The following is a 22,446-nucleotide window of genomic DNA, read 5'->3' on the forward strand; positions in this document are numbered from 1 at the left end:
TTTTTCGTTTTGATGCATAACGTTGAAGTTACGTAATAGTTTGCAAAAGTTATATAAATATATATTGCATAAAAAAAATATAAAAATGGAGCTCAACTTTTTTTGCTGTTATGTGCGCAAGCTATTTTTGTGCGTACGTGCATATATATATATATATATATATGTATACACACACACACATATGTGTATTTATATAGGGGATGAAATAGTAAAAATAACATGGAAAGGCGGAAAATGCGTAAATCTTTATTAAATTGATATGTTGTGTATTAATAACAATATTATCTATTCTCTCGAGGAACACGTGGCAAAGGAACTGACAGAAATTCAAGAGAGTGACATTTGCGCATGTTCGATGTTTTGGCGCCGCGGCGACATTTCCCGCGACGTGCTTGCAGTTTCGCGTGAGCTTGCAATGGTGGAGGACGCTTTGACGACCGGTGACAATTTCGGTGAGTTGAAATGGAAATAAAAATCAGATGTGATATAAAAGTAGCGCAATACCACGACAAATTTTCCAATCTAAACGAATATTGCGAAAGCGCAGCGAGAAAGTTCATTCTTTGTATGGAAAGAGTGATGATAATATTATATACACTTATTATAGAATAAAAAGATTTACTGTCCCTTCAAATAGAAAACTTTTAAATCAATTTTTCTTTATGATCTCTTTTGAGTATAAATGCATATTCTATATTTTTTATACACATGATTATATAATATATAATCGTAATAGGGAATATTCAAGATATTAATAACTTCTCTTGTATAAAGATTTTTTCCGATGCACGTTCGCAAAGTTGTATGTAAAGGTTAAAAGACATTGTTAAAATAATTACAAGTGATTATACATGTTTTTACAGAGAATCTTTGTTGAAAGGCGTATCAACGTGCAGATTTATCGCATCTCATGATAATTCAAACTAAGGATCTCGCTAAGGACACCGACGGTGATATGTCTACCTACGAAAGGTCGAGCGACACGCATCATCTAACGACGATGACAAGGATCGTCGGGGTGTGCACTGCTGTTGGTGAGTCGATAATTTATGTTATCAAATTATCATATCATCGCGGGAGAAAAATATATTATTAAATTATGTAGAACACACAGAGGATTGAAGAAAAATTTTAGTCAGAAAGAAGAGAAAGAAAGCCAATGGCGAGGAGAGATGACGATATAGTAATGTTATAAGAATATAAAAAAAAAGATTTTATTTTCTTTCATTTCTGTCAGGAATTTTATCTCGAAGACCGCGGCGGGATAGAAATGATCCTTCTGTTTTTACTTCGAACGAGGAGGGGATGAAGCGCGAGAAACACTCCGCTTTTCATTACCGCATGAAAGGTAATGAAAACAGCTTACCCCTATCTATCTGCAAGACTCTTTACATCTGCTTAATATTAATGGATCATTATAATGCAACAGAAGGCAGTAGCTTGATTCTTTGAACGACATCCCTCGCAGTTTGGTTATTGATGTTTAAATAACCATCATCATTGATGGCACTCGAATTATTTCTCTTATGTTGGAACTGCAAAAATTTTAGTGCGCGTGGCAGCTTTTTTTTTCAAACAGTATTTTAAGTATATACTTTCATATAGTATTATATATACTGTCTCTTTAAAAGTTTATTTTAAATTATTACTTTTTTCGACAAATTCGTCTAAAATAATAAGACAAAAAAGAAATATATAACTATATTTAAATAATATTAATAATTAAATATATAATATTAATAACAATATTAATATATTTAATAATAATATTAATGAAATATTAATATTAACGAATATATTTATAATATTAATAATTATATATTGTATATATATTGCTTGTTAATTTAAAAAATCTAAGATTTTCATAAATAACTGTTCTACAAAAATTCGCATTTTACAAAAAAATGCTACATTATTTTTTATATAAAAAAATGTTTAAATTCAAAGAATCTATAACAGTCATATATATGTATTAAATTAACATATGTGAAATATTTCAAAAGATTAAATTTAAATAAATCAATACATCTAATAAAAAATAAATATATAATAATTAAATAAAATAACACTCTAAAGAGAAAGAGAGAGAGAGAGAGAGAGAGAGAGAGAGAGAGAGAGAGAGAGAGAGAGAGAGAGAGAGAGAGTGCATCTAATGGATTCTCACGCTTATAATCGTCGCGCTGTCAAGTTTATCTAACGATGACACGTATTTTCTTTGCTTCTGATGTCATCCTATTCTTCTCCCACGCCATGACAAACAATAACGAAAAATACCCTCGGCAGATCCGATAGAGTTCCCGATGGGATCCATTATCCCCGAATGAATGGCGGTAGTTCTTTTTTCTCTTTTTTTTTTGCGAGAGCGTCGCGTCGACGTTATCGAAACGGGTGGATGTCGCGACGTTGTTGCTGACTCATCCGAAATGGTTACGGGATTAATTGCCCGCGACAATCGCGCTTTGGTCGCTCCTTAATTGATAACACTCGGTGCGCTCTCCGCTCCGTTTGCAATTAGTCCGCGCGATCGGTCGAACGAGGAATCGGCGGATCGCGTCCGGGCCACGGCGATATCTCGATCTTGTAACAGTCCATTGACGTTTAATCAACGTGCGCAGTTTCCAGTGCCAAATGGCCGCGAGGGTTAGCGAATCGTTACCGGAATTCCGCAGCGCGGCTGCAAAATATACATATACAGAGGGTGTATCTCATGTTTTTATTTCATGTTTTTCTGTTTTTCTTTTTTTCTTTTTTTTTTTTTTTTTTGAGAGAGATAGTTGACGAATTTTCCTACCAATTCGTTCCCTTTTTCGCGATACCTCTGTGATCGCATTGTAAATATTGTGTTGCGCGAGCATAACTCTGTCTCGCAGTTTGACGATTTGTTATCCATCCAACAAAAGTCGGTGACTTGGTTGAAAGCATAGAGCTCGGAGTTTTTAATTGGTCCACGCGAGGATGAAACGAAATATTTTACTGCAAACAATGTCGCAAACAAAAACGAATGGCATAACAAAGCGCGAGAACTATTCTAGACACGTAGGAATCGTGTTCGCGCGAATTAACGTAACGAGATATAATATTCTCCTGTGACAAATTCACCGCTCGATGGAATTGCGTATCTTTTTTTTTTTTACATTGCGTAATAATGACGCACGCGCGACTTGTTTCCCGACGTTTTATCGATTGTCAGTTTAAATTTTGTTGACGATTCGCGGTGCAGTAGTTAACAATTGCACGCGCGACCAGTAATTTATAAATAATATTATAACATCGGGGAGAGAGAGGAAGAGGGAGAGGACGAGGAGACAAATTTACCGGTCATTACGTTTGGTCGACCGCGTAATAATCCGTGGGCCATCGACGCTCTTCGTTGGAAAATGGAAATATCGATGAAATAAATAAAGAGCGGCGCATGTGAGGTGCGAAATGGGCAATGCAGCTGCAGTTGCAGCTATGCGACCGCAAGCAGCATAAAACTGCTGACGGCTTCAAACAAACCGACCGTTATTTATGCCGTCTGCACGCGCTCGCCGAGGCTCGCCCGCATTTGTAATACCAACTTTTTCGCTTAATCCGGAAGAGAGAAACACAAAAAAAAAAGGAATACCGCTGCTGATAACGACGCGTTAGTCCGAAAGCGCGAATTGACGCGTAAATCTTTTACAGAGATGTATCACTCTTTCATCGCGCGCTGAGCATTAGGGTCGAGAAAAAACTCACATCGTTAGTCTGTCAAGGAATTCAAAATTGAAAAGGAATCTCAAAAGGAAGATCTGAAAGATAGAATTTTATATGTGCCTCTCCCTTTCTCCCTCTCTATAAATGTATATTTTAGATAGGATCTTCTTTTGAATCATACGCGAATAAAATTACCAAAGGCAATTTCGATCAATTAAAAAATTTACAGAATTCTCAAAATAGTTGGTTTGTCAAGGAATTCAAAATTGGAAAGGAATCTGAAAAGGAAGATCTGAAAGATAGAATTTTATATGTGCCTCTCCCTTTCTCCCTCTCTATAAATGTATATTTTAGATGGGATCTTCTTTTGAATCATACGCGAATAAAATTACCAAAGGCAATTTCGATCAATTAAAAAATTTACAGAATTCCCAAAATAGAGTGGTACACGCAAAGATATAAATATCGGACTATTTACGTACGGCTAGGTATCGGCATTTCGTTATCTTGACCGGGCGACAGTGCGGAAAAGCCGCAGTCAGTTGAGGTTTTTCGTTCCCGGCGTTTTTCCGCGCCCTTGTAACTGGAAAACAAGCCCCCGGGCCTGTTCTCCCTCATCCCCCTGTTCCTCGCTTCCTTGCACTTGCACCCTCGTTTTAGACCGTGTTGTCGATAAAATACCGTTGATTTACTGTCGCGGTATGTCGAAGACTTATCACAAAATTGCGCGGATAGTGAGAAAAGAAACGTCGATACGCGGAAATATCTCTCAATATATATATATATATATATATATATATATATATATATATATATATATAAACACCGTTATTATATTGTAGATCATAAAATTGACTCGTCTGAAAAATCTCCGAAGTAACCCTTCGCTTTCGCGCAGAATCTTCCTAAAGCACATATTAATTAAGACGCGGATAAATTTTCTCTTGGGCAAAAAAGGCGATCGATTCAATGGAATTTATAGAATTTCGAAAACAGTACGAAGATATAAATATAAAAAGCAAGATAAGCTTTGTTGGTGATCAGAATTTTCGTGAAATCGATCGCGTAATTTCTGCTTTTAGTTCTCGTGAAGATATATTATGTGCTTGATGTAGATAGCATCGTAAACTTTTAGAGCGATGCTCCGGAGAATCATGTGACATATCACGTCTACCTAAATCGTCGTTGTCGAAGATAGAAATCGCGATAGAGTCGAATATAGCGGTTCGCGACTTTGGGCGAATGAGGAGAAACGCATTCTGTCAGCGTCGTTGGCGATTCCCGTTCAACTCGACCCAAGGGGGCTGAACTTTCGATTGCCGTAACTCGGTAACGAGGATAAACTGGATATTTTGAGCACGTGAAGCTCCACGAACAGCTTACGAACTTTGCGCGCGTCCCTGTTAGATACTCGCACATATCGCTCGAGTATCGTCGGCGGAGTTTCTCAGCGGGAGTTATTGCGATCCCATTCTTCTCATCGTTACCGAAAGAAGAATTTTCCGCACAAAGTCGTTTTTCACTTTAGAAAAATTTTTTTGGAATTGGACCCATTTTTTTAGGTCTAAATTACGCGGTCATGTACTCTCTCCAGATGTGAAGTTTCAAGATTAATGAGACGCGAAAAGAAAGAGACCGAAAAAGGAAGAAAAATATTCGCTAACTGGGGCAAGGGTTGCTTCTCTGTCTGCAACTCGACGACCTCGATTAGATGAGCCCCGCGCGATTTCGCATTCGTGTATTTTAATTAGTTTTGGGAGTCTGCGGGCATCGTGTCGAAATCGTTGCCGCAGCATCCTGAAATTATAAACTGCAATCGGATTAGCCCCGACATTCTACTGACTTGTTTACAATATAAACATCGCACCCTTCTCTTTCGCGTTTACGACACGTTGTTCATACATGACGATAGTTGATATGATTTATAATTTTATACATATATACTCTTGGACAAAATTAACGCGTAATTTTTTTCACTTTTTCTTTAAAATTTTTTGTTAAAATTTAAATATCAGCTTTTCCAGGAGTATATATATATATTGATAATATCTTTAAAATATAATATGTTGAATTATTAAAAAATGTTTCATAATGATATGCATATTTATGGAGACATTTAGTGAATATTATTTTGTGAATACTGTGAAATAAATAATTATACTCCATATTCGTCGACTTGTGTGTGTGTCGAAAATGTTTTTAAAATTTCCATCTCGCGTCTCGCAAACTAACGCTTATCGGTGGATATAATTATAAATAAAACAATAAATGAGGATATGTATTTCAAGAATGACACAAATTTAAAATACGTATTTTAAGTGCGATTAATTTTAATTGAATTGCGACGAGACATATAAACTTGTCGAATATAGACAAATGCGGATTTCGGATTTGGATTTGGAAAAGGGGGCTTGTAAGCGTAGAAGGACGGAAACGTAAAATTAGGCAATTAGGCAATCGACGATAATTTATAGCCCCGCGTGCGTATCGTGCCAGTGCACTTGCCATTCGTATCGAGGCGTAAATCACCGCTAATTTGTGCACGAACCGCGATTATCCGCCATCGAGAATCAGTCCCGATACAAATTGCATCTTTCATTGTTGATCATTGGAATGCATTTCCCCATTATGCATTGGCGATGCATGCATTCGCTCTTAAAAAAAAAATGAGTTGAACTTTAGCCACGAAATTCAAGGCAACACGTTCATGAGAAATGTTATATAAATGTTTCTTTACATAGATTCATATGAATCATTGCACTGATCAATTGATCTATGTATTAGCTGTGACGTTTCTCTGCTTTCTTTCTCACTCTCTCCCATTTTACGAAACCTGTATAAACCGACAGTTTCGTAGCAGCGTAAATCCAAGAAGCGGGCGAAATAATATTCCGAAACTTTTGCCGAAAAGTAGCATATGTGACAGTGCGAATGCAAATATGAACGCGTGGATTTAACGGTGAAGCGCGTTCCGTAAAAATGGCGTTAACGCGAATTTACTGCAGATGAAACATTTCATCCTCGTAATCTTTCAGACGCGGCGAGATATTTTAAGCGATATGTAGAAGCAATGCGAGAATGCTGAAAGAGCTCGATTCTTCTCCGCGCGGTAAGAAATTCATGGTAGCTATACTTTATGCACGGCAGTGATTCATTAATTCCGGGATTGCGATGGGAAGCGAAAATCTCATTAAAATCTTCCGGTGACCGGATATTTTCTTATTCTCCCATCCAAATTCGATTTTAACTGTATCTTAAATTATTTTTACATGCGCGGAAATTAAAGTGAGAATAAAATATTAATATTTTTGCCAGATTTGTAGAATATTATTGAATTCCTCTTGTTTAATTAAAGATAATTTGGAGATGTAATAATAATGATAATTTATTTTAATTAGCAATTAACTTACTTTTCCAGTTATATGTGAATAGCGCAAATGACGAAAATATGATAAGACAAACAATGCTGTAAACAATTTTATATCGACATATAAACTTGAATTATAAATTTACTTCTAATATTAATAAAAAGAAAAGTAATATTACGTAAAAAATATTTTTATATATAATTTAAAATATAATTTAAAATTATTTTTAAATATTTTTATATATAATTTAAAAATATTTTTATATATAATTAATATATAATAAAATATTTTTATATATAATTTAAAATATAATTTAAAATTATAATTTAAAATAGATTTTATACTTCATAGAACAGAAATTTACTTTTAATTACTTTTCATTATTAAATTCAATTCTCATTATTTTTAAATTTAATTATATTTATAATTATTATCAAGAAGAATATTTAATATTAAAAATGTTATTTAATATTAAAAAAGTTACAATATAAACAACCGACATTTTTTTCAATTTTGGTAAATGAAAGTTGGCTAAATTCAAGGATACACTTCCATCTCAACTTTCACATTCTCGCAATCATACTGTGGTTTTTCCACTGAAATCTCTTTTTCTTTTCATTCATCATGTGTTATTCATTCTCGCGCATATAACATCCAGAAACATGTTATTTGATATTGTCCTCATTTTTTTCGCAAAATGGCTTCAACTAATTACTTCTGTTTTCTCTTGATCTCTTTTTCTTTAAACAATACGAATAATTTTATTTGTTTTAAGATTAATTAACTGCATACGCTGCTCATGCATGAAACTCAATATCACTGCCTCTTGAAAAAACTTTTAGAAATAATTAAAATCTCTCATATTTTCTTTGAAACGCGACAAAATAACATCGCGCAAGAAAAGCAAGATCGAAAATATAGAGGAGAATTGTATAGATTGTTTTATAAATAGTTGAAATTAATTGATATCTTGTTCGATCTCCACCTAGATTATATCTCTTTTTCGAAAATATTTCAAATTTTAGGTCAAAGTGCAATAAAAGCAAAACTCTCTCGATGACTACGGTAGCGCGCTGCATTTCTCGATGAAATTCGCGGTTTCGAGGTTTTGGGAAGTTGGTTATGAAAGTTTTCGTGGCTAAACGCAGAAAATTTGCGTATGCATTTCACCAGCAACATGCATATACTGTACTTATGGAGTACATGTGTGTGTTTTCTCATTTTTTTCAAAACATTCCTTATTTTATATTTCATGCAGCCTCGAGTGCACCAATAGCTTCGTAATTAGAAAAAAAAATTAAATTTGTTCAGCTTGAAAAATTTCTCGATAATTTGATATATGCAAAAATGTGCAGTCGAGCCCTTACTTATTTGTAGTATATAAATTTTGCATATCGTGACTTTTTATTCTACTGTTTTGTTTGGATTTTCTTACTTCGTGTTTGCATCTATCTAGCGTGGAGCTTCTGGCGTAAAGAGATAATGCCTTCTAAGGTATATTCACTGCCTTTAGGATCTTCTGTAGGTGGTGCAACCGGTGTAAACCATGTGGAAATTCGCGTGCGCAGCTGCGAAGTTTGCCTGGCTTGACATACTGTGAATCATAAGTTTATATCCGCGGGGACTCATTGTGGTAAAGTTTAAGGCCGTGTCGGGACGGAGAAGAGCAGTTGGCTCCGGCTTCATCCCTTGTTCCAACATGTAGGGACACGCGTTTGCACATAAAGGTCGTCGATAATAAGACTATATTCTCTCGATACGAGATTTGTCTTTCTTTCACAACACGAAATTTCGCCCGTCGCAATTTTAAAGCAAAACACAAATAGCCAAGGAATACACGACCTACGTATCTTTTCATTTACCATAATTCAAGCTCGAAGAAAATCGACGTTTAATTTGAGAGACTATTTATTCAGGCATTTTGATTTTACATATTTATGGAAAACCATTTTATTCGTGGAGCATCTTTAAATAAAAAAATTTATCGAAATGATTTTTACACGTTAAACCCATTTACGAATGTTGAGGACAATTTTAATTGAAGTTGTTTGCTAATAAAAATATAAATATGTTTATAGATATGGTTATTTATTTTGAAATGTTTATATTTATAATTGATCATTGAGTTGATATTATATTTTAATTTTATTTATATATTATATTTTAATTACATAGGACATATATTCCAATGTGTTTTTAATGCAGAAAAACAATTATATTTATTTTTAAGACTTAACATTAATTTATTAAATAATTCAATGGAATAAGGAAATTCGAGAGAGACTTTGATAATAGGAAGGCTAGCATTTTATATACTCATGTCCCTACATATCCTACATATCATCATGGAACTCGTTACTTTTGAAAAAATATTGCGAGATAAAAAATATGGCAAGCATCGAAATGCTCGATGTAAAAATATTTTTATTAGATTGTATAAAAATATCTTTATTGCGTCATATGAAAAAGCACCCAATAAGAATGATCAAGGCGCGATAAAAAATATGAGAAACTATGTGCGAGAAATATCAGAATTTCGATCATTCAATCAAAGCAATCTTTCAATGTTCGATATATTCTAGATATTTATCATATCCAGTTGATTAAACTTGAATATGGAAATTTAAAAAAAAGCGAAGTTTACTTAAGAAAAAAATTACGAAACGCCGGTCGGTTTGCTTTCGTGTGTTATAGCGAAAGTTTCGCCGAGCCAAAAATTTTCTCGGCACTTTGGGAATTAACTACCAGTCGCTCTCTTCAATTTTAATTTCTGTGAGAGCCACATTTGCGCGCGCGCGCACACACATACACGTATCGTCCTGGTTTTCCACACTTTTCTTTTTCGTTCATTACGCACCGCCCGGGCAAAGCTGTTGCGAACATATGCGAAATTCGCCATAGTTGACGACTCGTAGATGCGCCGCATTTTCCGCAATACATTTCGTATGCGGAGTAGAAAAATTGCGCGACATAGTTATTGACAGTTTCGACAGTCTTTAACATCATTTCCTTAGATTCAACTCTGCAAATAAATTTATAACGTACAAAGTAAAATGTGTATTGGGAAAGAGATTGAGGTACTTCTCAACCATAGATTTTCTCGACCATCTCCGAAGATATCGCAAGCACGCGATATATTTTCCAAGGGGATCTAAGGTCGGATCCTTTCTGAGCAAGGCGCATCCATCATTTCGCCAAAGTTGTTCACCCGATTTTCTCCCACGCTTTCTTTCTGCTCGTCTGCTTTATCGCGACCTCGAGGCGACGACGAGGATCGCCGTCCCTCTCGCTCGCGAGAAAGTTTTGATGCTGCTCGTCACGGCATCGTGGGACAAATCGAATCGTCGCGATGGAAAACTCGACGAAACTCAATTTCCATCCGCGCGCTCCGTCGCCGGAAACGCGACGCCGTGTTCGTTCGACGCATCCGCCGATTTCTCTCGACGATGACAGGAGCGAGAGAGGATTCCCTTCGATTGCCGCGGATTAAATTAATTCTCGCTGAATTTTCTACGTCAAAAGAAGCTTATATCTATATACCTGCGCGCTAGCGATTTTACAGCGTCGTCACTTTAGAGAGGAGAGGTAGCGTCAGTCGTCCATCAACGTTCCATCTTAATTTTCTTCTCAAATTTACCAATCACAAACTATAAATTGAAAAAAGTTATAATTAATTGAGATCAACTACGAGTGAGATTTTTTATTGCAATTAATTAATTAAAAATGAGAACAGAAAATTTCGCGATTCCATTTTGAATCCTATTTCGGATCCAATTCGCGTAGAGATGATTTCCAACTCAAAGACACTAGAAACACCAGTGTTGTTCCCGAACACATCCCTCGTATAAAGTGATATTGGTCGTCCAAGAGAACGGCACTTTCCGAAGCTAATTGGTCTAATTATATATTCGAGAGTGGTCCATCTTAATTATCGCGCTCTTTCGTCCTTTCAGGAAGGACACCCTTGACGACACGAATAGTGTCCGCGGCTAATTGCGCCGTGCTTCTAATTGAATCCGAGACCGGAAATTTAAATTACTCCGCTCATAGAAAATTTGCTCGATGAACAAAGCGAGACTACGACAAAAGGAAAAAAGGGAGGAGAAATGCGAACAAGAGATAAAAAAGAAATACATATATCGAGGAAGCTACGCAGTCGCATGAGATAGAATCCGATCGCGCCAATCTGTCTTCGTTCCCTCGACAGAGGAAGAGATTAAGAGGGAAAAGGCACCCTATTGGCCACTATTCATTCTTAGGTAGGTTTTCGCGAAAGTGCTTTCTCCTTTTCTCGCCCTTTCTCCTGCATCTTCCACCTCGCAGCCATCTCTCGCAACGTTTCTCACCCTCTTAATACAGCGTCACTTTGTCATCTCCGCGTATAATTTTCTTCAGTGTTATGCTTCCGCTCGCATAGTGTAGTTAAAGCAACGTTGGTGAGATGTCAACTTTACATCAACAATTTTCTTGCGAGATTAAGCGGTTATTGATTTTTTAATCGAATTAGTCATCGTAGCAACGCTCAACGTAATATGACCTGCTCGTATATGAGAAAATATTCTCTAAAGATCTAATTTTCGAGAAAATAAGTCAGATGGCGACCTTTTCTTGTTAGTGGAAGGATAATGGATATCGACCAATGAACATCTTAGAGGACAATAAAGTTCTGGAAATTTCATTCGAGACGCGAACCAACACAATTGTAAGCGACCGACTCATGTTCTGCCAGCCGCAGAACATTCATCCGACGACGACTCGTGTTGGTGAACATGCTCGAGAACCCGCGTCCGCCAACCTTGCGAACGATCCTCGACGAACGGTCTTGTAATATCGAGGCGAACAATATTTTTTCGAAACTTTATTTATATTCGAAAAATCGTTTTAGACAAAAATGAAAGCGGAAATCGCAGATTGAATATAGAAATTACATAAAATACAAAATTTGATCAAAAATTAATTATGTAATATTATGCATTTTCATTGGATTACTACGAGCGTCCATTTATTTCTTTCTCATTCCTTTTCTACCTTTACTTCCTGCGGAAGTGAGAATTATCCTGTTATGGCAGCGAATTTTATCCCTTCTGATATAGGTGCCAACACGTAAATATATAAAATAAAAACATATCGCGGGAGAGTTGGATAAGAAGCGTAAAATTTTTCGCAAGTATTTTCTTCTCAGTCGAAAAGATCCCAGATGCATGCGTCGTCCTGGCCGGATTTTCCTTTTATTAAACTTCACGCGACTTCGTCCTCTGAATAATACATCGCGCTCGCGTTTCCCCAAATTCGTCGTTGAATTCGGAAATACGCGCGCGCAGATATATATACACACACATACACGCGCACATTTCCCGTTGTCAAGTTTCTTATGAAATGAAACTGTAAGCTGTGGTTACGTTGTTTGCAAATCGATAATTGGAAAATTTCGCTTCTAGAGTTTACAATCCAAAATACGATTCGATGCAAAAGTAATCGTATGAGATTGCATGAGTACACTATACTTTGCATCGAGTATAAAAGTTTGATTGCAGTAAATTCACAATGAATTAATTAATACGATCGACAGCTTTTAATAGCAATTAATTTTAATTTATTAAATTTGTCGAAAATCATTGGATTTACCTGTTAAATAATTATTCCTTCGATTGTTGCAATTTTCATATGAGAAACGCGTCATTAAAATTGAATGATGATTTTCTTCAAATGTTCTTATTGTTAATTGCATTTGCAACATGGTAGCATAAATGAAAGTTCTCTAGTGGCCGGTGTAATTATTTCCTCGTGTGTTAATTATTTCATTTTACAGAAATCCTTTGATCGATTCCGCTCTGCAATTAGGATCTTTCATGAACTGCTCTTTGATATTTTTTTCTTCGGTTTTCTCAGAAATTACTTCTAGTCCAAACAGCTTAAATTGTATTCTACGCGTATCTGAAAATTCCACATTGACAATAGAGTTTCAGCCGAGCGTGGCGATAAAACTTGCACGCGAGAGAAACCGATCTTTTATTCAATTTCAATTTAATTAAATCTTTTTTTTCTATTTCAGTTTTTCATAGAATTGATCGAAATCGCATTTCAACTGTCAAGGATTGGATTTTTGAAAAATTTCGAAGCGTTAAGTCGCATCTCGTCACAGCGGTGGATTGATAGAGCACCATTTCCAGACAGATCGGAGCACTTGCAGTTATCATCGTCACACACATTCGTTTGTGTTTGACGGTTTAAATGTTATAATGATCATACTGTATATCTCTCCGTCACAATAAATGTAAATTATTAACTCAAAAATACAGTTCTCTTCACAGGATTGAAAATTATACTTTATTTTTCTAAAAAAAATATATTTAGGAGATGTGTATCTCTCTGTTTCTCGTTCAAAAATTTAGCAACGCGTTTCATTCACAACAATGTGCTCGAAGCTGAGTTTCGATGAAGCATCACCTGACATGTACGTGCATTCTCCTGAGGGCAATTACATTGATTCGAGATGATCGGCTTTGTCCTCTTGTCTGTAGTAGGCGTTCAAATTGAACTACTGCTCGCGAGAAAAAAATCCCGCTCGAACCTACTATATTGATTTCCTGTCAAGCGGGAATATAGTCGATCCATTGTGCACATGATACTTGCATAGAACACGTATGTACTCTCTCCGACATATACAATAGAATAATTTTATACCACGATTGCGCGAATTAATACGGGATCTCTCTCGATCAAAATATCGCATGTAACGTTTTCATAAAGTCATTTTACGTTTGCCTTTCGATGCTGCTGATATTTTTCGATATAATAATTTTCAATATTATAAATCTTTCAACTTTTTATTTTTTGTTAAGCTGAAGATCCCTCGATAGAATATATCACAAATTTTTGACAAGATGCAAGGGACATCTTTAGAATCTTTTTCCTTTCACATTTACAAAATCGCGGATCGTCGTTTCTTTTTCCAACATTCATTATCGCAACGAATTAGATATAACAAACGCAAAAGATTCCGACTCGCACGTCCGTCCCACACGTTTGGAATGCATGGGCGGATTTCAGAAGCGGTAATTAATGCACCGGCATGCATACGGAAGCACACGGAGAGGAGAATTTATGCTGCGAAGTATCCTGCGGGAATATCGGTGTTTCCCTCTAGAGAAGATGGATAGATATATAAAATGTTTCAAAAGAAAGAAGGAAGAGAGAGACAGAGAGAGAAATATTTAACAAAAATTTAAATATATATCAAATTTATAGTATTAAATTGAGATTGAAAAGTTAAATTTCTATCAAACGCGTGCGATGATAATTAATTCGCGAGTAAAGAAACTCGAATAAAATTAAAAATAATTTAATACGATATTAATATAAATCCAATATTTAAGATGAAGAAACTAGAATAAAATCAAAAATAATTTAATACGATATTAATATAAATTCCAATATTTAATCCAATATTTAAGATGTGTAGTGTATGTGATGTTAGAAAAATGCAATGCGATCAAAAATTCGATAAAAAATTATTGGATAAGAATAAAAAAAGAAATATATTATCGCATATATCGTATATATTTGAAACACGCTCGATTTATCGTAGTTGAAATATTTCGCGACGATTCGTATGCGAGAGTTGCACCCGCGGTTATAAATTACGCGAATCTCGTTCGGCGTAAAATACGATCGAGAAGATCGATGTCTGCGAAATACATATCGTATATAGCGGGGTGGGCGAGATGGGATTCATCAGACGCGGGACCGGAGATGCAATCTTTTTGATCCTCTTTCTTTCTGTTGCAGTTGTGTGCGGCGTCGGCGCGGATGTGGCGTACCATCGACATGTCATGGGGCTTTACGTTACGTGAGGATAATTCAACATGCGTATACCGTAATTCAATTCACGCATTATCAGCCTCCCGCGCGCACGTTATCGCGATTTTTCTGCGTCGACATACATATTGAAGATTCGCGAGAAGAAGACTAAAACGGGTGAATCGAGGGATGGTATCGATGGAAGTAAATGTCATCTCGCGAAATCGAACACTCGCTTCTTCGAATAATCGAATCCTTCGAAATATACGAAGGAGTAATTTAATTTTGCAAAGGAGATTTCCGTCCATTCCTTTCAATTCACTTTGTTTCTCGCAGGGCGATTACTATTTGTCCATCTGTCAGAAACAAGCGACAACATTTACCGTAGTACGTTCAATGATTGTATGCGCCCAACAATATTGTAAACGATTGAGTTCTTTTAGAGAACTAAAATTATTATTTATATTACTATACGTTAGCATTTTTTATTATTTTATTTAATTATTTTATTTAATTTCTTCTCATGCGTCTTATTGTCTAAATAATAATAATAATAATAATAATAATAATAATAATAATAATAATTGTAGATATTCGTAATAAGAGATATTCGTACATGTAAGTTATTTATGTAAACAGAGCGGAGTAACACATATCTCGCTTTTAAGGGCTAAACATGAGATTCTAATTTCCACGGCATATCCTGTAGCTCCATTGTTCCTGGCCTTTTATGCTTCGCATACTCTCAGCTGTGTGCTTTAATTACGATTCCTGGATGAGATCCACTTTGTCGAGTACCAGTAGTATGATAATTAAGTACGATGAACGACGGTGAAAATCTTTACGACTGTTCTTACTTATCAGGCAATTCATGCGATTCGATCCATCCTCGAGAGATCTAATTTAGGGCCAATTAGATTATCAGGAATGGAAGCGCAATGTTGGAATAAGATTATCTTTAAGGCAAGGTATTTACTCGGTCACGGGAAAAAAAGGGAGCAAGTCGAAAGTTTTTCCTTATTTAACGATAAATTAAACATAATAATCTTTCGAACTAACTTGATTTTGTACGTTAATATACGTATACATGCATTAGAGTATATTCGTATAACTTTTTTTTTATTTGCTTGATGAAATTTAAGATTTTTTGCTCATTTGAAAAATCTACTAAAGCTCACTTTAGATAATTTGCATTCATGAAGAATCTGTAGAGAACAGAATTATATACGATATATAATTGTATTATTTATAGATTATATAGGAAACACTAGTAGAAAAATACAATATAAGATTCTAATTGAAAATCTGTTTCAAACTCTGTCACAAGTTATACATTATCTAAATTTGTTTTGCATCGCATACAATTATATTTCGATTTCTTAATTCATGACGTTTTTTTTGCAATATCCTCGCGCAAATTAAAACGCAAGCGTCTGATAAATTCCTCTAATAAATTCCGCGTTCGACGCGTAGAAACAACAATAACTCTTAATTAGATATTCTTTCCGCAGTCGCATTTTTCCACCAGTGTATATATATATATATATATGTGCAATGAACTCGAGTGCTGCGGCAAAAAGAAATATTTTCGACATTGCTCACTGCAATTTTCTTGCTGGCGTCTCACTCACTCGCACTTGCGGGAAAAATATCGCGGCGAGTGGGAAAGATTGAGAGAAATGTTTTACATTTTTTACAGGCAGAGCTTCCCTCGCGTTTTACGCAAAGCATTCGACTCCCTTAAATCATTGATACACTGCGTGGAGTATCGTGATTCTTCCAGGATACAAATCGCCATCCCTCGCCTTACAACCGACACAGTCGAGTCACGTTCTCTCAATTGACAAACATTGACATGAATTTTTTTATATAACGAAAGTATTATTATTTATATCCTCGTAAATCTATGCAAAGAGCGAGACCCTTATAGAAACTGTGAGCCCGCTGTATGTTTTTCTTATCCCGATGATTTTCTCTCTCGCGTCTCTTTGAAAAGTTGACGAAGCGAACGCATTATTACGACGTGTTCGATCCCAAGCGCAAAGTTTCGTACCGTACATTCGGTTTCTCTTCAACTTAAAGCTTCTTAATTCAAATATACGTCTTGAATTACAGGGCGGCATCGGGTGTGATCTTCTTTCTCGAAGTAACTTGGGCCATTACGCTGTTTGTGCAGCTCTGCGTCAGGTATGCCTATAAAAAGAAACAACCATTTTCCATATAAAAAGATCTTATTTCGTTAAATAAGATCTCTTGTTATGTAGAAAGTTTCTCTTAAAAATCTATCTGTTTTTAAAATTTTTAAATTTATATTTTTATTTATACATTCTTTCGTTTCTCTCGTTAATTAATATACAAGTTTAAATATAAAAAAAAAATATATAATTAATTATACACACACACACATATACATATATATATATATATATATGTAATTTATATTTTTAATTATTCTGATGTATTTTGTTATTTTTCTAATTAATAATATAAATTTATTTATATATGATAAATATAACAAGAGAGATTAATAATTACATTTGTAAATTACATAAATAAATGAAAGATATTTTGATATGTGTTTCTCGAGGTATAACATACGAATGTAACGCAAATATCGAGACATATAACTTTGCAAATTGCCCGAAACTGGTTCGTGTATATTAGAAACGATAAGCTGGATGGGCGCAAGGGGTTAAAAGGACCCTGGGGAGCTATCGTCGAGTCCAAACCATCGCGATAGGATAACGCGGAAAAGAAGCAGCGCAAAGCCAACCGACAATTACCAACCAGGTCGGAAGTTTGCCCTAGTTTTCCCCGCGTTTCCCGACGAGCGGATGAGGAAACACGGACCACCGCCAAGCACCTAGATAACGCTTTACGATGCAAAGACCGAAGCCTTTACAAGTAATCTGTCTCAACCAGATAAATGTGTTAAACGTCAGCTTTGAGATTTCAGCTCCTCGCATTTCTGAAGTTAATGGAAATCTGTATGAAAAGTATTAATTGAGAATGAAGTTATTATGTGTTTATCTTTCTGTTTTAACTATTAATTTATTAGAGAAATTTTTTGTAAACTAAAAAGATATTTTGTTCAGAGAGATACTTTTTAAACTGAATTATAAGTCTTTGCATCCCCTCGATAATCTCAGTAATTTGATTAAATGTTTTCGATAAATTATATCTTGATTACCGCATCTGATCAGCTTTCTATCCAAGTTGCTCGTATCGATCAGCGGGACGAAGGCCAATGAGAACGACGTCGCCAGCGTTCCCCGTAGCTTGGTACAGCTAGTATGCGTTAGGAGAAAGTAGTAAAAGAACTTCTATGGTTCCTACGGTTTTATCGTGCAACTTAGCTTAGCGATCCATCGAATTGACATTACTCCCCGGCGGAAGTTTATGCCCTCGACGACGACGGTGCCATTAAAACTGCGAGCGATCGATCACCCTACACGAGATCCTCCTACCTAGATTGTCTCTGATCAACACGAGAGGGATAATGTGTATGTCGCTTCGTGCGGAAAAACATATTTTCAGATGGAGATACTTTTTTTACACATCTCGCACAAGAATAAAAATTTGTCCATTCAAATCTATTCAGAGAATAATGCAATTAAAAATTTAGTTTCTATAAATTGATCAGGTAAAAGGGTATCGAAAAAGAATATTTTTATTTATTTTTCTCGATTAATTTTGAAAGAGGAAACTTTTATCTCTGTATCTTCTCACACAAAGTTGTACAAAAAGATGATTTTTTTCGCACTTTCTCCGTTTCGCCGTTATTGTAATAGGATTAATCCTCTGCGAACTGTTGATTAGGCGAATTTAGCCTGTCGTGAGTATTAATACCGGTACGTTTCCAGACGCACGTGATAATTACTGTCTACCTTGGCGGAAATTTCCCTGATAATTTCGAAGCTTTGGCAAGTCGCTTCAGATAATTTCCTTTTCACAATATGCTCACTGCGGGTAATTCCATGAAATTACAAACGAAATCGCTATTCCATGTGTAAATGCTAATGTGTACATACATATGTGTATGCAAATAAAAATTAAGTTTAGAATTAAAACGCCGACTTGCAAAAATTCGACGCTTTATAAAATGGTTAAAACTTTTTGTGAAAAGATCAATTTTACAGAAAACTGATAACACACAATTAAGAAATTATAATGTAAAACTTGTTGCATATGATATGATATATTAGCTATTACAAATTGAGTTTTTCTTTTGAAATAAAATCTTTTTGTACAAAGACAGGTTTTAATTTATTAATCTTGTAATGAATGGCAAAAGTATTCGACGCGAGAAATTGAGTCGAAGAAATCGTCTTGTTTCTTCTTCTTTAAAAAGAAAAGGGAAATTGAATGAAAATTGATGAAGCTATAACAAGGATTAAAGCTGATTATTCGTCCGCGATTTAATGGAATGTCGTTCTCATAAAAGTTTCGTTTATCGAATTTGAATAAGATAATCCTACTCTCGCGTACGCATTGGAGTTTACGTAAATATTTTTACAATGTTTGCAAGTATTAACTCTTCGAGAAATAAATACATTTCATTCGCTTCTTTTTGATGTCAATTATTCATATAATTAACAATTATAAATTATTGGCAAATAGAATTAAATATAATCTTTAAATCGGTTCAACATTTAACATATAATTATATAAAACATATAATTATATAACATATAATTATATGTTTTATATAATTAACATTTAATATATAATTAAAATAAAACTTTGCGCGAGAATAAAAAAATTGAATTTACAATTTATTTGATTTAAATAAGTAGCATGTATGAAATGTGTAGGTATATATTAATTAATTTATAATTTATTTTTTTTAGTACGACACACACATTTTATTTCTTTCTCTCTCTCCCTAAAATGATATTTTTAACTTCGCAAACGGATGAAAATTTCTTTCTATGAAAAAAAAAAAGAATTCTGGCATTTTTTTTCAGAAACGAAGATTCTCTCTGCTCATGTTGTTGGTCCACTGTTTTGACAACTACACGAGGCTGGCGAAAAGCGTTGCTGTATTTGCCATTATCATGCGTCTTGGCATGGCGACCCAATAGACTTTGGCTCTCCTACGTTGCGGGTAAGAGAACGTAGATTCCTCGTTCTATTTCCCTGTATGAATTCTCTGATATATATAGATACGGTTTGCAGCCGGCCTGTTGGCGGTATTGTCCTTGCTGCATATTGCATCGAGTGCATTAGGACGACGAGATTCTTGCCAATCGAACGTCGGAACCGATTCCGTAGGCGAGAGTCTCTTGAACTCCAGGCAGGACAATTACGATCGCTTCGAGGAAGTCCTAGTGAGTATCCTCAAGATCTGCATCGATTTCTCGTTCCCCTTCTCCTTTATTGAGATTAGAATCTTGTGAGGAATTTATTCATTCCTTGTATTTCACCTTCACAGAGTACAGAAAAAAATCCATAATAAATTTATATATTAATATTTATAAATATTTTTTTACGCATTACCATCCGCGTTGGCTCTTAATCGCTCGTTTCTTGAGTATCGTTTGTTTAAGAATCTAATTCTTTATTAATTTATTAAACTCATTTATATTTTAAAAATTTGTCGCCCAGTTTCTTTAAATACAGAGCATTTCACTGCTCTGTATTTTAAAATTTAATATATATATATATATATATATATATATATATATATATATATATAGAGAGAGAGAGAGAGAGAGAGAGAGAGAGAGAGTGAAATATTATATATACACGGTGGGCCATTTTAATCGATGCACTCGAATATCTCGAAAACAGCACTCTTCAGAAAGAAATGTTTCAAACAAAAATTGTAGGGTGTGAAGGGAGACATAAGATGGTAGCATTGGTTTGACCTTGAAAAGTCATTTGAAGGTCACATAAAAGTCACCTTCAATTTCTTAAATTGAACCCACTATTTTTCATTACATATTCTTGTAGCTTATCTCGAGAGCTTTCCAAAACACTACAGACAAATGTTTTTTCATTAAATACTTTTTGAGTTATAAGGCTTCAAAGTTTGCAGTACTTCGATATAAAATGCAAAATATCTCGTAAAATATTTAGTTTTCGGTAGTCTTACCCTAATACTTTTATGCACAGGATAATGAGACAAAACTATTGGTGCAAAGAAAACGCATGATTGTTTATAACAAAAAGTGCATTGCAAATTACACATTTTTTATCATAAACAATCATACGTTTTCTTTGCACCAATAGTTTTGTCTCATTATCCTGTGCATAAAAGTATTAGGGTAAGACTACCGAAAACTAAATATTTTACGAGATATTTTGCATTTTATATCGAAGTACTGCAAACTTTGAAGCCTTATAACTCAAAAAGTATTTAATGAAAAAACATTTGTCTGTAGTGTTTTGGAAAGCTCTCGAGATAAGCTACAAGAATATGTAATGAAAAATAGTGGGTTCAATTTAAGAAATTGAAGGTGACTTTTATGTGACCTTCAAATGACTTTCCAAGCCAATGCTACCATCTTATGTCCCCCTTCACACCCTACAATTTTTGTTTGAAACATTTCTTTCTGAAGAGTGCTGTTTTCGAGATATTCGAGTGCATCGATTAAAATGGCCCACCGTGTATATATCATAATCGATATTTTTCTAATTTTTTTTACAATTTTTTTGATTTTAATGTATTGAGATAGATTCGCTTTTTTTGATTCATTGGTATGAAAATTAATTCAGATTCTACTACAAAATACGCATTAATATTTATTACAAATTTTTTCTTGCTATTATATCTATCAATCATTGTGTTTTGCAAGGTAACGGAGGTTCTCGATGACGGCGTATCAGGATCAGGTCGCTGTCCCGGGGATAGCGATGGTGAGATATGACACGAGCGACGGTCCTCCTGGGCTAGCGAATCCGACGAGGACAGCGAGCTTGAACAGAGGACATGTCAAATCGCCACGTTATCTTAGATCTGACAAATCTTTGATCCGATTTGATCCTGTGAAAGCAAATGATTCTGCTCGTGGCAAAGAAACAAACATTACAAATACGCGAGGCCGTAATAATGCCTTCTAAAGTTATGCAAAATAAATGACTAAAAAGTCATTTTGTGTGCGAGACTTAATCTAAAAATCTAAAAAAAAGATAAAGGAGAAAAGCATACTGAATTTACTAATTATTAAATTTGCATAAATCTGCATAAATCTAAATACGATAATATAGTAATGGAAGAGAGGTATATTGTATGCGCATAGGTACACGGAGGAATGAAAAAATGCATAAATATTTTTCTTAGATAGATATTTCTTACCCAGACATTACAAAAAAGCCAAAAGATCTAAGAGACGTCTAAAGAATAATAAAACGTCTTTAAGCCGTTTTTTAAAAATATATTTTGTCTGGATAGTTTATAGGTGATGATTTTCTATGCATTATGCATTTTAGAACATAACAGGTACAAATATACGTATAATATTATAATGCATGATATGTACAAAACTATAAAACTTCGATAAAGTGATTATTCAGTATGCTACTAAATTATTGTATACACGTTATGCTAATAAATACTTTCTAAAAGTATCTTCCAACTCATGAAATTCATTTATAT

At 34.8% G+C, this 22,446-nt stretch overlaps 1 protein-coding gene across 3 annotated transcripts; it reads left to right on the forward strand.

The window, feature by feature from the left end:
- Positions 1-172: 172 nt before the first annotated feature.
- Positions 173-22,418, forward strand: LOC105252542. 3 transcript variants are annotated; one of them, XM_011259965.3, is made up of 8 exons: positions 173-452; positions 864-1,034; positions 1,238-1,348; positions 14,835-14,895; positions 16,962-17,033; positions 19,814-19,953; positions 20,012-20,176; positions 21,647-22,418. In XM_011259965.3, the coding sequence occupies exons 2-8, from the start codon at positions 911-913 to the stop codon at positions 21,664-21,666; spliced, it is 693 nt and encodes a 230-aa protein (XP_011258267.1). In that variant the 5' UTR covers positions 173-452; positions 864-910; the 3' UTR covers positions 21,667-22,418. The 3 variants fall into 3 exon arrangements, with proteins under 3 accessions (XP_011258267.1, XP_011258266.1, XP_011258268.1); XM_011259964.3 differs by having other exon boundaries at positions 175-452; positions 20,025-20,176; XM_011259966.3 differs by lacking the exon at positions 1,238-1,348 and having other exon boundaries at positions 178-452; positions 20,025-20,176.
- The last annotated feature ends 28 nt before the right edge of the window (positions 22,419-22,446 follow it).

The sequence above is a fragment of the Camponotus floridanus genome, unplaced genomic scaffold (assembly GCF_003227725.1).
Source record: "Camponotus floridanus strain SB8 unplaced genomic scaffold, Cflo_v7.5 scaffold102, whole genome shotgun sequence".
Taxonomy (NCBI): Eukaryota; Metazoa; Arthropoda; class Insecta; order Hymenoptera; family Formicidae; genus Camponotus; species Camponotus floridanus.